At 39.7% G+C, this 13,393-nt stretch overlaps 1 protein-coding gene across 1 annotated transcript in view; it reads right to left on the bottom strand.

Annotated features, from left to right (window-relative positions):
• Vps35 (Vacuolar protein sorting 35) overlaps positions 1–13,393 on the bottom strand; it is a 180,117-nt gene that overhangs the window by 126,977 nt on the left and 39,747 nt on the right. The window contains exon 6 of the mRNA XM_068226569.1: positions 13,103–13,186. Coding sequence (XP_068082670.1) covers positions 13,103–13,186 — 84 coding nt within the window. The remainder of the gene's footprint in view (positions 1–13,102; positions 13,187–13,393) is intronic.

Below are 13,393 nucleotides of genomic sequence, written 5' to 3'. Positions count from 1 at the left end.
CTGCACTAATGATTACAAGATCGTAACAAATGGTAGCAGAATATTTATTGTCCTAGTGTACTCATTTTCTTTCCCTCGTTGGTCTTTGTTTTCTTTAACATGGCGTGTTTCTCTGATAACTTCCCGTTAGGAGAAGACTCTACCTTATTATCTTCCCCCTTACCTCACAACCCCTCTGTACCTAATCCCCCTGTTCACGATTTAATTTCCTTTTCTTCTTCTTCTCCCTCTCTAAACCCCCCATCAACTAATTATTCACCTGATTTCTTATCTGACGATATCAAACCTCCTTTCCAACAGCACACTATGGCTCCCTCTCTACCTGCCTATTCTGCTCCTCCCATACTTCAAAATGCTTCGGTCGACAGCTCCCTAAATATTCAGATTATTAAACAATCACTACTTCAAGTTCCTCAACTACAAGCGACAGACCCTCGTAGCCTAACTATCTGGCTGTTTTCAGTTCGTAAATTTTAAAACATAAAGGTCGCTTCCTTTCCGCAATTAATCGGCCTTCTATCTACAAAGACTACAGGTTTTTTTCTACCTTTTGGCCAGACAACATGTCCAATTTTTCTAATTGGTATGAATTGAGGCATGCTATACATAACTATTTTCTAGCCCTTGAACTTCGGCATAAGTACTGAATTCATTCGACGTCATCAGTTACCACATGAACCGGCCCATGATTATTTAGACTCATGCATCACCTATAGCGATATTCTGAACATTTCCTATAACACTTCTGAATTGATTTCCATTATACAGTTCTATGCTGATCCATCATTTCGTCTGCTCTTTAATGTACTCATATTATGCATCGGTTCCCCCACCAGTCATTTCCACCACCCTGTCATATCCATCATTGCCTTCCGCTGTTCATTCTTTTGTAACTTGTTTTCGTTGTAAACTACCCGGTCATATTGCTAAATATTGTAATACTCAGCTGTCGGGAAACGCCCTTCACCCGCGTCGTTAGGCAGTAGACGTCTATATGGGGAAAATCTGCCCTTTGTAACTCAATCTACCTCTTTGACACCTCCTTCCGAATTCTCTACTGATTGTGCCTCATTTTTACCTCCTCCTTCTCATGTTCTTGTAACTGCAAACAATCTACCATCTGTCGCCTTACTTGACTCAGGTGCTGCCGTTTCTCTTATTAGTTTCCAGTTTTATGAATCTTTAAAATCAAATTTTTCTCACTTACATTATCTTCCATCTTGCACTCAATATCTTTCTGCCTCAAATCAACCCTTACATATTCTCGGTACCATCTCTTTGCACATCAAAATGCAATACTTTTCCTGGCCTTTCACTTTTCTGGTTGTAGAAGATTTATCATCCCGTATGATTTTGGGTTATGATTTTTTTTTCTCATACTGGTCTTGTTCTTGACTCTGCACATTCTAGGGTCTTTTTTCCCTTTTCTTCGAAGTCTGTCCCCTTGATTCACACTTTTGATTATCCTCATGTTTCACATTCCCTTTCTCCTAGTATTAATTCGCTTCATTCCGATCACGTCCAAGCCCTACTTACTGAATTCTCTGACGTCATCACCCCCACCTTGGGTACTGTTAAAAATGTCTCTGCACATATTGATCTTACTGATTCTACTCCTGTCCGTTCTTCCCCCTATTCCCTCAGTCTCCCTAGGATGAAGGTCTTGAATCAATTGATAAAATGTTGAAAGATAATACCATCATTCCCTCATCTTCCAATTACGCTTCACCTGCTTTTGTTGTTGATAAGCCCGATGGCTCTGCAAGATTTATTGTGGATTATAGAAAACTCAATCAGAAGATAGTATATGACGCTTATCCTATGCCTAAATTAAACTCTGCTTTTCAACACTTTTCCGGTTCTAAATATTTTACTATTTTTGATCTAAATTCCACTTACAATCAACTTCCCTTGGACGAAATCAGTTCTCATTATACTGCCTTCATTACTCCCAATGGTCTCTACCAATTTAAAAAAGTTCCCTTTGGTTTAAACCTAGGTTCTCAGATAATGCAACGCTTTGTGGATTCCTTATTTTCAGATATTAAGTATAAATATTTGTTCCCCTTCATTGATGATATTTTGATTTATTCCCCTGATCTCCAATCTCATTTGTCCCACGTTCGTGAAGTCCTCACTCGTCTTCGCTACGTTGGCTTAACTGTAAATCCTTCTAAAGTCTGGATTGCTCAAACTTCTATTAAATTTCTTGGACACATTTTAAGTTCTCAAGGTATTGCCGTTGATCCCGATAGAGTCTCCGCCATCCATAAAATACCACCTCCCACTAATTTAAAACATTTACGATCCTTTTTGGGGATGGTTGGGTTTTATGCTAAGTACATTCCTAATTTCTCAACCATTTCTGAACCCTTAAATCTTCTTAAAAGAAAAGGTGTAAAATTTCAGTGGTCCTCTCGTCAACAAACTGCATTCGATCTTTTGAAATCAAAACTATCTCATGCCCCTCTTTTACAAATTCCGGATTTCAATGTAGTTTTCGAACTATCGACTGATGCTTCTGATGTCGCTATCAGTGCTGTTCTACAACAAACCTTTGATGGCCAGACTCTCCCCATCCCATATTTTAGCCGCATATTGTCTTCTGTAGAACGCAAATATTCCACTTATGAAAAAGAAGCACTTGCACTCATTCTTTCTATTGAGCATTTTGCTGACTATCTTGACCACCGTGAATTCATTGTGAGCAGCGATAATCAGGCTCTTTCTTGGCTTCTTCATAATGCACCAAGAACTGGTCGCACTGGTCGTTGGTTGCTTCGATTGTTCGATTTAAGTTTTCTCTCAAATTTATTTCTGGCTATAATAATTCTGTTGCTGATGCTCTTTCCTGTCTTTTTGAAGACCATCAACTTCATGGTTCTGAAATAGATTTTCTTCCTATTAATTCCATCACTTCTATTTCTTCTCTTACTAATTTTCCCCTTTCGTTTCAGTCTTGCCTACAACACCAGCAACTTGACCCGTACTGTCAACAACTTACTCGCGACCTCTTCTCCTAATTACTCCGGTCCATTCCGTCTCCAAAAACAATTACTTATTTTTAAACCTACTCCTAAGGCTACTCCTCGTCTTGTCCTTCACTCTACTCTACGCTCTATGGTTTTTCAATATTTTCATGATTCCCCTGTTGGAGGGCATTTCGGCAGAGCTAAGACCTATGCCCATCTTGCCTCTCAATTTTTCTGGCCCCAAATGCGTAAATATATTTTCTCATGGGTTCGTTCTTGTCACTTATGTCAGAAACACAAGCCTTTAAATCATCTTCCATATGAAACCTATGCTGCCTCTCCTACTACCTACCCTTCCGAAAAATTCTATATTGATATTTTCGGTCCAACTGTCAAATCCTCAAAATCGAATTCTTATATTTTTACTTTATTGGACGGTTTTTCTAAATTCCTTATTGTTCGCCCTTTGCAAAATATTTCTTCACAAATTATTATAAATCTCTTGTCAAATCACATTTTTCATATTACTGATCTTCCTAAAATTCTTGTTTCTGATAATGCATCAATTTTTACTTCCAAACTTTTCTATAATTTTTGTTTTTCCTTGGGCATTAAAAAGATCTGCACTACCCCTTACCATCCTCAAGGTAATATTGTTGAACGCTACTATTGGAATTTGAAATCCTTTTTGTACATCTTTCATTCCGTATTTTGTCTTAGCCTTAAATTCTACCATAAACACTTGTACATCTCATACCCCCGCTACACATTTTTTTTTTTTTTTTTTTTTTAGGTAGGGAACTCAATAACCCTCTTTCTTTAACTTGGGACTTATGCTCCCTATTGGATACTCCCTCTCATCTTCTCACTCATTCCCAGTTACAACTCCGCCTTTCAAAAGCTCCTTCAGGCCAGGGAGTTACATAAAAAAGCTTGTAATTCTCGTGTCTCAACCCCTAAATTTAAGTTGGTTGATCTCGTTCTTCTCAAAAATCACCCAGTTAGTTCCGCATCCCAAAATCTTTCCGCTAAACTTTCGCTTCTTTGGCTGGGTCCTTTTCAGATTCTTTCCTTTCCTCCTCCGAATACTGCCCAGCTCCAATCCCTCCAGTCCCCTATCAATATTAAAAAGGCTCATTTTTCCCTGTTACAGCCATTCCATACCTAAAAAATTTGTTTTTTCTTCTTCCTCGTAGGGTGGGAGATGGGTATTCATCAGGTCTGCTGTCCCTTTCCCCTTTTTTTTTTTTTTTTTTTTTTTCTTTTGCTCCCTCATTTGTTTGCTGTCCATCACTCTCTTCCCTTTTATATTTGTTTACTTTTCCTTTTGCTTCTGCTCACCCAGCCCCACTCCCACTGCTTAACTCTTTCATGCCTGATCCTCCCCCTTTTCTTATATAATTTTTTTTTTTTTTTTTTTCTGCATCATCCTGCTTGTCCCTGAGATGGCGCCTCTTCGGGACATCGTGGGATCTGCCTCATCTCCTGTCTTCATTTTTCGTCTCAACGGCTTTCTGCTTCATCTGTCTTCATTTTCTTCACATCGTGGGATCTGCGCGACATTCTACGACTTGTGCCACCCTCGCCACCATTCTTAATGTTACATTAAGTCTTGAATCACTTGAACTTTTAACAGAATGCATTCAAGTAACTAGTCTTAGTTTTAATTCCCAAGGGTTATAGACATTATAACGACATTGTGTCTGTAAGAGATGATAATGAAAATCTGATTACTGAAGATGAGAAGATCAAAGAGACTTGGAGGACTTACTTTGATGAATTACTAAATGTGAATTGCATGCAGCCTACACAAAAAGACAGTACCGGTACTATCTCCTGCAAGTCTGCCTCTGACAACAGGTCAGAATTAACATGGAATGATGTAGAATATGCCTGGAAATACATCAAAACTGGAAAATCAGCAGGGGCTGATGAAATTAATGGAGAAATGATCAAGGCAATGGGCATTTCTGGAAAACATTGGATCTACAGACTCTTTCGTAAGATTTGGAAAGAAGGGGACATACCAGTCGATTGGAAAACAGGCATCATAATTCCAATCTTCAAGAAAGGAGACAGAAAGAAATGTTCCAACTATAGAGGCATCACTTTAACATCTCAAGTTGGTAAACTTTATGAAAGAATTACAGAGCGTAAAATCAGACCCCTTATTGAAGAGAACCTCTTCGAAGAACAGTATGGATTCAGGAAGGGGAGATCAACAACTGATTTAATCTTTACAGTCTGTCAGTTAATGGAAAAATACTATTAACACAACCAAGATTTGTGGTTAGCCCTTCTGGATATCAAGAAAGCATTTGATGCAGTGAACAGAGAGAAGGTGTAGGAAGCACTGAAGAAAATTGGAATACAGGATGACATGATATACCGGATCAAGAATTTGTATGATGATACCCAAAGTAAAGTCAAAACACCTGTAGGAATGACTGAATCCTTTGATATAAAATCTGGGTTAAGACAGGGTGGTGTTCTGTCTCCTCTTCTTTTCATCACTGTGATGAACGAGATTCAGAGAAAAGTTCACCAAACCATTGGAGGTAAGAAAATGGAAGTTATATTTTTCGCAGATGATATATGCTTGTGGAGAGACTCTAAAGAAGATCTTCAAGGACAAACTCCTGGGCAGAATCTGCTAAAGAATATGGACTCATCTTCAGCCAAGAGAAAAGTGAGGTTATGGTCATGAAGAGATACGGCCAACCAATGGGACATATTGAAATGGAGGGGAGACAGCTACAGATGAACCATCAATTCAAATATCTTAGAAGTGTTATCTCTGATACTGGTTCTATAGATAAGGAAATTTCCCCACAGAATTCAGGCAGGTAGCAACTTTTACAAAATAGTTAAAAACATAATATGGAACAAGAAAATACCAACAAAATGTAAGAGAGTCATATATGAACCTTATTACGTACCAATCCTGACCTATGGTTGCGAAACATGGACCATGAGAAACAAAGATGTTAGTAGAATCCAGGCAGCAGAAATGAAATTTGTCCGTTGCATGATCGGCAAAACACGGAGGGACAGAGTCCATAATGAGGAAATCCGCAAGCAGGCTCAAGTTGTAAGACTGCAGGACAAAATAACAGTGCAGCGACTGAGATGGTATGGACATATGCAACGCATGGGTGATAACAGATTACCAAAAAAAATGTACGATCTAAAACTTGAAGACAAAAGACCAAGAGGGCGACCAAGACTCAGGTACAAGGACATGGTGAAGATCGACATTCAACAGAGAGGACATACTTTGGAAAGCATTGAAGAAGGAGAGAAGTTCAGGGACCGCAACTGGTGGAGAAGCCTCGTTTGCCGACCCATCGCTTAAGATGGAACGACGTGGGATATGTATGTATGTCTGTACATTGTTTTGAATCGTTTGATATAATAGTGTGTGATTCGTGTTATGGCTAATGATGGCCTACAGTTAGGTTGAAACTAGTCCCAAAGGAAATGTAATGTGACATATTGCACAACTTTGTATTGAAAAGGTGAACCCATAAAATATTCTACTATTATTTGTCTTTAGTTCTCCCTGTATTTCTCATTTCTTTGTTTTGTTTTGTGTAATGACATGTTTCATTCTTTAAAAAAATCAGATACTATCAAATCACACTCAAATATTTAGAAATGTATAGATAAAAGTAAAATACAGTGTGTCATTGACCTAGCCAGGGTGAGAGGCATGACGTGGCAGAAGGTTAATGGACTGGTAGCCAGTTGGACTCATGCCAATGAGAGAGCGAATGCTTTAGTACGGCAAAGTACTGTAACTCATCTCATGGATTCCAAGAGTGAATAGAAAATATCTGGTACTGTACTCCACAAATAGCTATCTCTAGAATTCACCACCTGTGGTTCAGTAGTTCTCACTATGGGAAAAAGATAGGAGAATCTACTTTTTTACTGAAGACTTGTCAAAATGTCAACAGAAGTTCAAAGGAACTACAGGAATTCAACCTACGGCGGAATTATTCAGATACGTACATTGTAATTTCTGAGGTTAAAGTTTTAACCATCTTAGAGCCAGAGTTGCTGTGAGCGATCCTCAAGAAATGAACAAAACTTGCCAGCGTCGCTCTGAGAGACGCTTCATTTCTTTTTTCTTTGAGAGACTTCTAGACCGAAAATGGCGCCTAATCTTGGTTCAAGCTACCATGTTCTGACAACATTCTCCTGTTTTTTGTCTATCGATAATATCGAGCAATGTTGAAATTTCCTTGCCTTGTTTACACGCAACTCATAAAAGCACGGCGTCGAAGTATAAGAAGAGTTGTGCAAGACAGGAAGAAATTAAAGAACTAATGAATCCAGTTTGAGTTTCCGCAGATGATATACACACTACGGCTTACTTGTTCGTTAGTTTTCGAAATCCGATACTACGTGAAAGTGTATGATTAATTTCATTTGGAATAAAATATAGTACCGTATTTCTCCGAATCCAAGATGAACCTCACTTTTTCCTTAAAAAAATTAAATCAGGCTCAAAAAGTACTTTGTAAAATCATATGAATGCCTTGTTGTACAGTAGGCCTACGCATTTTTAATCTATTTTTAGTCGCTGAACATTGACTTTAGTCATGCCTTTTTTTTGCGGCTGCACAATTATTCTGTATTTTCACAGGTTTAAGGACCATTAACTTAAAATTGGCATCATAATACCGAAGAGAACCAATTGAAAATTTGCCAGCGATACCTATTTCATGAGTCCCTACAATACGACAATCCATCAGGAAATTATTCTTGCTGTCTATAAAACTATTCCTTTAACTCAGCGTCAGATATTATAACCGGCTAATGCTACACGCACGTCTTGCTTGCCGGGTTCGGCCAAATTCAGCGGCTAGCGATGTATAGGCCAAATCGTGGACGTTGAAAGTCAACGAACGAGTTTATTGCGCCACGGTATGGCCATTCCGCCCTTCCGTTTTTTATGCACATACCTCACAATTTCATCTTCGACTTGTTTAAAGTGCCCTTGTTGCGGACCACTGAATGCATTTTTTGTACAGTATGCATTTTTCTAGCCCTTTGTCTTCACACTAGCGCCAAATATCGGCTTTAGTTAGGCCTATGCCGTATTTTCTTGCGGCTGCACAATTACTCTACATTTCCGAGTGTTTAATAACCATTAACTTAAAATTGGCATCATAATATCGACTAGATCCCGTTGAACTTTTGCCGGCAATACCTTTCCAACGTATTTTTACATACGACTATCCATCACGAAAATATTCCTGCTGTCTATAAAACTTAATTTTACTAAGCGGCAAGTACAATAGACGCGTTATAACTCTGCCACTGAGTAGCCATGGCCTTCCTAAGAATTCGAAGGGTCGCATGTTTTGGTGCCATTCTGAAGATTTGAGAAACGTTTTTGTAGAGGCTAATAGAAAGCCCCACGAACCTACTATGCTGGCATAGCAGGGGGAGAGGTGATACTCCCACGTGGCACGTCCCAGGTGGCGGACAGGGGGATCCTAACCGGCTTGCCGGCAGACTTGAGGAAAATAAAATACCTCTCGCAGACCAAACACACTAACTCCCTGTGGGTGAGGGACGCAGATGAAGAATACACCCATGGTATCCCCTGCCTGTCGTAAGAGGCGACTAAAAGGAGCCCAAGGGGCTATCAACTTGGGAGTGTGGGTTGGCAACCACGGGGCCCTTAGCTGAGTCCTGGTATTGCTTCCACTTACTTGTGCCAGTCTCCTCACCTTCGTCCATCCTGTCCGACCTTGCTTGGTCAACTCTTGTTCTTTTCCGACCCCGACGGTATTAGAGTATTGTTGGCCTAGGGAGTCTTTCATTTTCACGCCTTTCGTGGCCCTTGCCTTTCTTTGTCCGTTCCTTCATTTACACCATGAGACAGTACGAGTCCCTGTGGTTAGTACACTTAGGTGATGAACACCATAGGTTTGCGTTGCCTGTCAAGGGCGCCACAATGTGCAAAACACATTAGGTCTGTAGTGACGGATCACTACTTTTTTCTTTTCTTTTTCTCTTTATCTACCCCCCTGTGGGTGGGGGATGCAGACGAAGAATACACCCATGGTATCCTCTGCCTGTCATAAGAGGCGACTAAAAGGGGCGACCAAGGGATGATCAAATTAGAACCATGAAACTATTTGTGATTAGTACCACCATGCGGGGAACACCATGGGTCGCCTTTACTTGTGTATAGTACCACCATGTTGGATACCAAATAGGTTTGTGATTAGTAGCAAACGTGGGCACGGCAGCTTTTACAGTACCTGTGATTAGTAGCACTATGTGAGCGACACCATGGGATGAAGGAACCCATGGTTCTGGCTTGCCTATGATTAGTACCCACTATATGAGGAATACCACAGGATAGTACAAGTCCCTGTGGTTAGTACACTTACGTGATGAACACCATAGGTTTGCGTTGCCTGTCAAAGGTGCCGCAATGTGCAAAACACATTAGGTCTGTAATTCATGTGCGAATTTCATTACCTGTGAGTCATACCATAATGTATGGAATACCGCGAGTCTACACTACTCTTGATTAGTACCGCAACATGGGAATACCATGGTTCTAATTCTCTTGCGATAAATACCATTATGAGGACCGATGACCTGGATTTTGGACCCGTTTCGAGAACGAGCATATTATAATCGATTCAGTATAGTGCTATAGAAGCAGTCCCTTGGTCCGTACTACTACTGTTTTTTACCCGCTTCTGTGCATGTGAGGCACTGTGGGTCGGATCCACTGATCGTTTTAACTTCATATCAATCCATCCATTCATTCTTCGTCTTCACGCTTTGAATTCTGGTCAGTGGAGAATTTTGGACTTTTAATTTGTCACCTCATTTTATACCATTAGGGGCCGATGACCTCGATGTTAGGCCCCTTTAAACAACAACAATCAATCAGTCAATAGAAAGCCATTCTCTCTTCACTACTTGAGATCCAGTGACGTTACACACAGGCACTGTACAACCGGTACAGTAAAGAGGCGGTCGTTTGTCAATGAGTTCTGTGAGTGTGTGAAAAGAAGCAGCGTGGTTATCGCGGTAGATGCCAGTGGTATCCATTAACTTACTGTTAGGCCGCGAATGCAACAACCCTTGAGTTTTCACATGAGATTCTGAGAAAGAAAAAAGTCTTGGATTCGGAGAAATACGGTATCACTCCAGAAGTTTCTGTTGCAAACACCTGTTTTCTTCTTCAAACAGCGTCACCTAACCTAACTGTATATGTATCATGAAAACATATTTGAAACTCGTGCAGAGAAATGATAACCTCCTCGCAAAAAATGTACATGTAAATAGCCTTTCCGAAATTTAACTAGACGTGAGAAGATATGAAATATCCTCAGAAATCAGTAATGTACTCTGCCATATCTTGATTTGTATCACATTCTTACTTAATTTCTGTATATAACATTAAAATTAAGATATCGTTTACCGGTACTTCAGTCTTTATTTTTAACGAGTTAACAGCTGCTAATAAGAAGATGTACAATATTAGAAGGATCCACCTTTCAATACTCCGTTGTAAGTTGAACTAAAAAGAAGTCACAACTTGTTTATTGGGAGCGGTTTCGACACATTACAAGTGTCATCATCAGCCAAATAGTAAAATAGGGCAAGATATAAAGATCTTAAAACAACTAACCCCAAATTATCATTAGACCATAAGTTCAAGCGAGCCACACGGCTAAGTATTTCCTAACAAGCCAGTGTAAGTTACTCACAAGTGAAAAACCATTGTATTTTTATGTACTATAATATCATAAGTCAGACACTATGTATGCCAGTCCTGCCAACTCTGTAATTGTTAAGTTGTTCCTATTGCAAAACAGGGCATTCCAAATACCGGGCAACGCGCTGTTATCAGCCGATAAATACCACTGCACTAGTTCAGTGAGAGAATCAGCGCAGAAGTGATTAGTCACGCTCTATTCCAGTCTGGAACAGGCGTCTTTTACGAGTGTTTCAGGTACAGGACATGCATTTTCTACGACCTCAAAATTGTTTGTTAGTCCACAGTAGCAAGTATTCAAGTAATACTGCATCATATAAACTTGTGGTGATCAGTTACGCCGAAACATACGAGAATAGGGCAGTGAGCCGCAAGTATTCAGTGTCCGAATGCAACATGCGCTACCGTGGTAACAGAGAAGTGCACTTCAAGCGACCAACAAGTCTCGCAAAGCATTTTCTCGCGGCAAGTTTCCGCAAGTAGGGGAGGATCTGCTTAAATATGATTTTGTTACGCAACGTTGGGTATGCCGTTTCTCATGAAATGCTGTACTGTATTTTAAAGGACGAGAAATAGCTGCTGCTCGTGGAATCAGTATCTCGGATTTGAAGGTTAGCCAAGGCTTGATGATTAATTTTATGAAGAGAAATGGAATTTCTCTTCGACGACGAACAACCATTATGCCACAAAATGCTGAATGATTTCAACCAAAAAGTAATTGATTTTCATCGCTTTGTGATTGAGAAGCGTAAAGTGAAGGAATATTTGCTCTCCCAAATACGAACCACAGGTCGGACACCAATCAGTTTCTGTATACCACAAAGTCGAACAAGCGATAAGAAAGAGACGTCTAGTGTTATCGTACGCGCTACCGGTAGCGAAAAAGAACGACATACTGCAATGCTATTCTCTTTGGCACTGCTTGCTGTAACAGGTCATGGCAGAAAGCTTGTACCTCATGTTGTTCAATAACGAAAACTAGTGCCTGAAGTAAAATTTCCACGAGGGATCCACGTTTGTATCCAAGAACAAGGGTGGATGAACACGTCACTCAAACAAGATCGGATACGAATGGTTTGGGGATATATAGCAGGGATCCCTCCTTCGATGCCCAGCCCTTCTCACGTTGGATAATTCTCTTTTTCTGCCAGCAATGTTCTTACATGTATTGTACTTTTATTAGCACACGTTTATTTCACTTCAGGTTGTACTGTCAGCTCGTAAAAGGAAGAATATTTTCCAGTGTCAGTACTTCAAACCCACATGTCCAACTTACCTAATTCGACTTCTCAGAAAAAATCTCATGCCGGAATTTTACGCCAAATGATGATTAAACGCAAATGAGTTTAACCAATTGCATATATATTATATTTGATGTATCTTTTAAATGTAAATGAATTGTAATTTTTTTTTAAATATCTGAATTCCTCAAATAATTTACACATCCGAAGTTTTCGCCTGTATTTTCTGTCAAAAGAGTGCATTAATTACGCGAGAAAATACGGTAATACAGTCACCATATGTTTTCTTTACAGGTGGTTTATAAATGTATTACTCAAAATTAGTTTCGGCAGACTGAAGAACCTAACAGTTATAAAGAGTAGCTGCCTCTGTGGATCCGTGGTAGAGTGTCGGCCTCCGGATCCCAAGATAGCGGGTTCAAACCGGCAGAGGTAGTCGGATTTTTGAAGGGCGGAAAAAAGTCCATTCGACACTCCATGTCGTACGATGTCGGCATGTAAAAGATCTCTGGTGATACATTTGGTATTTACCCGACAAAATTAATTAAATCTCAGCCATAGACGCCCAAGAGAGATCCGGTTTACTCTAGGTCCGCTAGATGGCAGACAGAGTAAGCCGGAACGTCGAAATTGACGAGCAGACAGCCAGATGGCGTCAAATCGAAATGTCTGCAAACGGTAGCTGAGGCCATACGATTATTATATTATAGTTATAAAGAGTAAGACAACTGCAATTGAGAAAATGTATAGTACTCTACTGGTAATAAAAATTATCAATTTTAAGTATTCTGATAATATCTGATGTATTCAAGTGTCTACTCTACTGGTAGCAAGGTGGTCAGATTACTGGTCAGTTTACTGTACCGAATTCAGATAATGTTTGACGTGTTTTTGTGTGTCTAGTGTAAATAAATGGAGAATGTATAGTACGCGAACTTTTTCTTGACCCCTGAACTCCACAGTGCATAATGGGAACTAGGGCTCAAGAAAAAGTTCGCGTACTATACACTAGTTGCTAATACACCTTCATTAAACAAAAACATAGCTTTAGCGGAAAAAAGTCCTGGCCCCCTGCGATCCCATGATAGGTTTAACTGTACCATAATAAAACTGTCTTATACAATACATACTTGTATGATGCATTCCATGAGGTATTCTTGAGCAATAGAATCTCGACAGCTTACAACCTGTTCCAGTATTCCAGGCAAGACCAGCTACAAAAAAAGAAAAAAAGAGTAAACATGAAGGAAAACTTCAGAAAAGTGAAAAATACGTGATCTAATGATCATATATAGACTACATTCTTTACTTTGATTAAGTCTTTCATAATATAAAATAAGGACATGAACATTTTTGGCTTCTGCTACTTAAGGCTTTCACAGCCGCAGATTGAAAAATCCCAGCAACAGTACCAAGCTTTC

Source organism: Anabrus simplex, chromosome 3, assembly GCF_040414725.1.
Source record: "Anabrus simplex isolate iqAnaSimp1 chromosome 3, ASM4041472v1, whole genome shotgun sequence".
Taxonomy (NCBI): Eukaryota; Metazoa; Arthropoda; class Insecta; order Orthoptera; family Tettigoniidae; genus Anabrus; species Anabrus simplex.
Note: the sequence above shows the minus strand (reverse complement) of the source record. Positions and strands in the feature narration are given on the sequence as shown.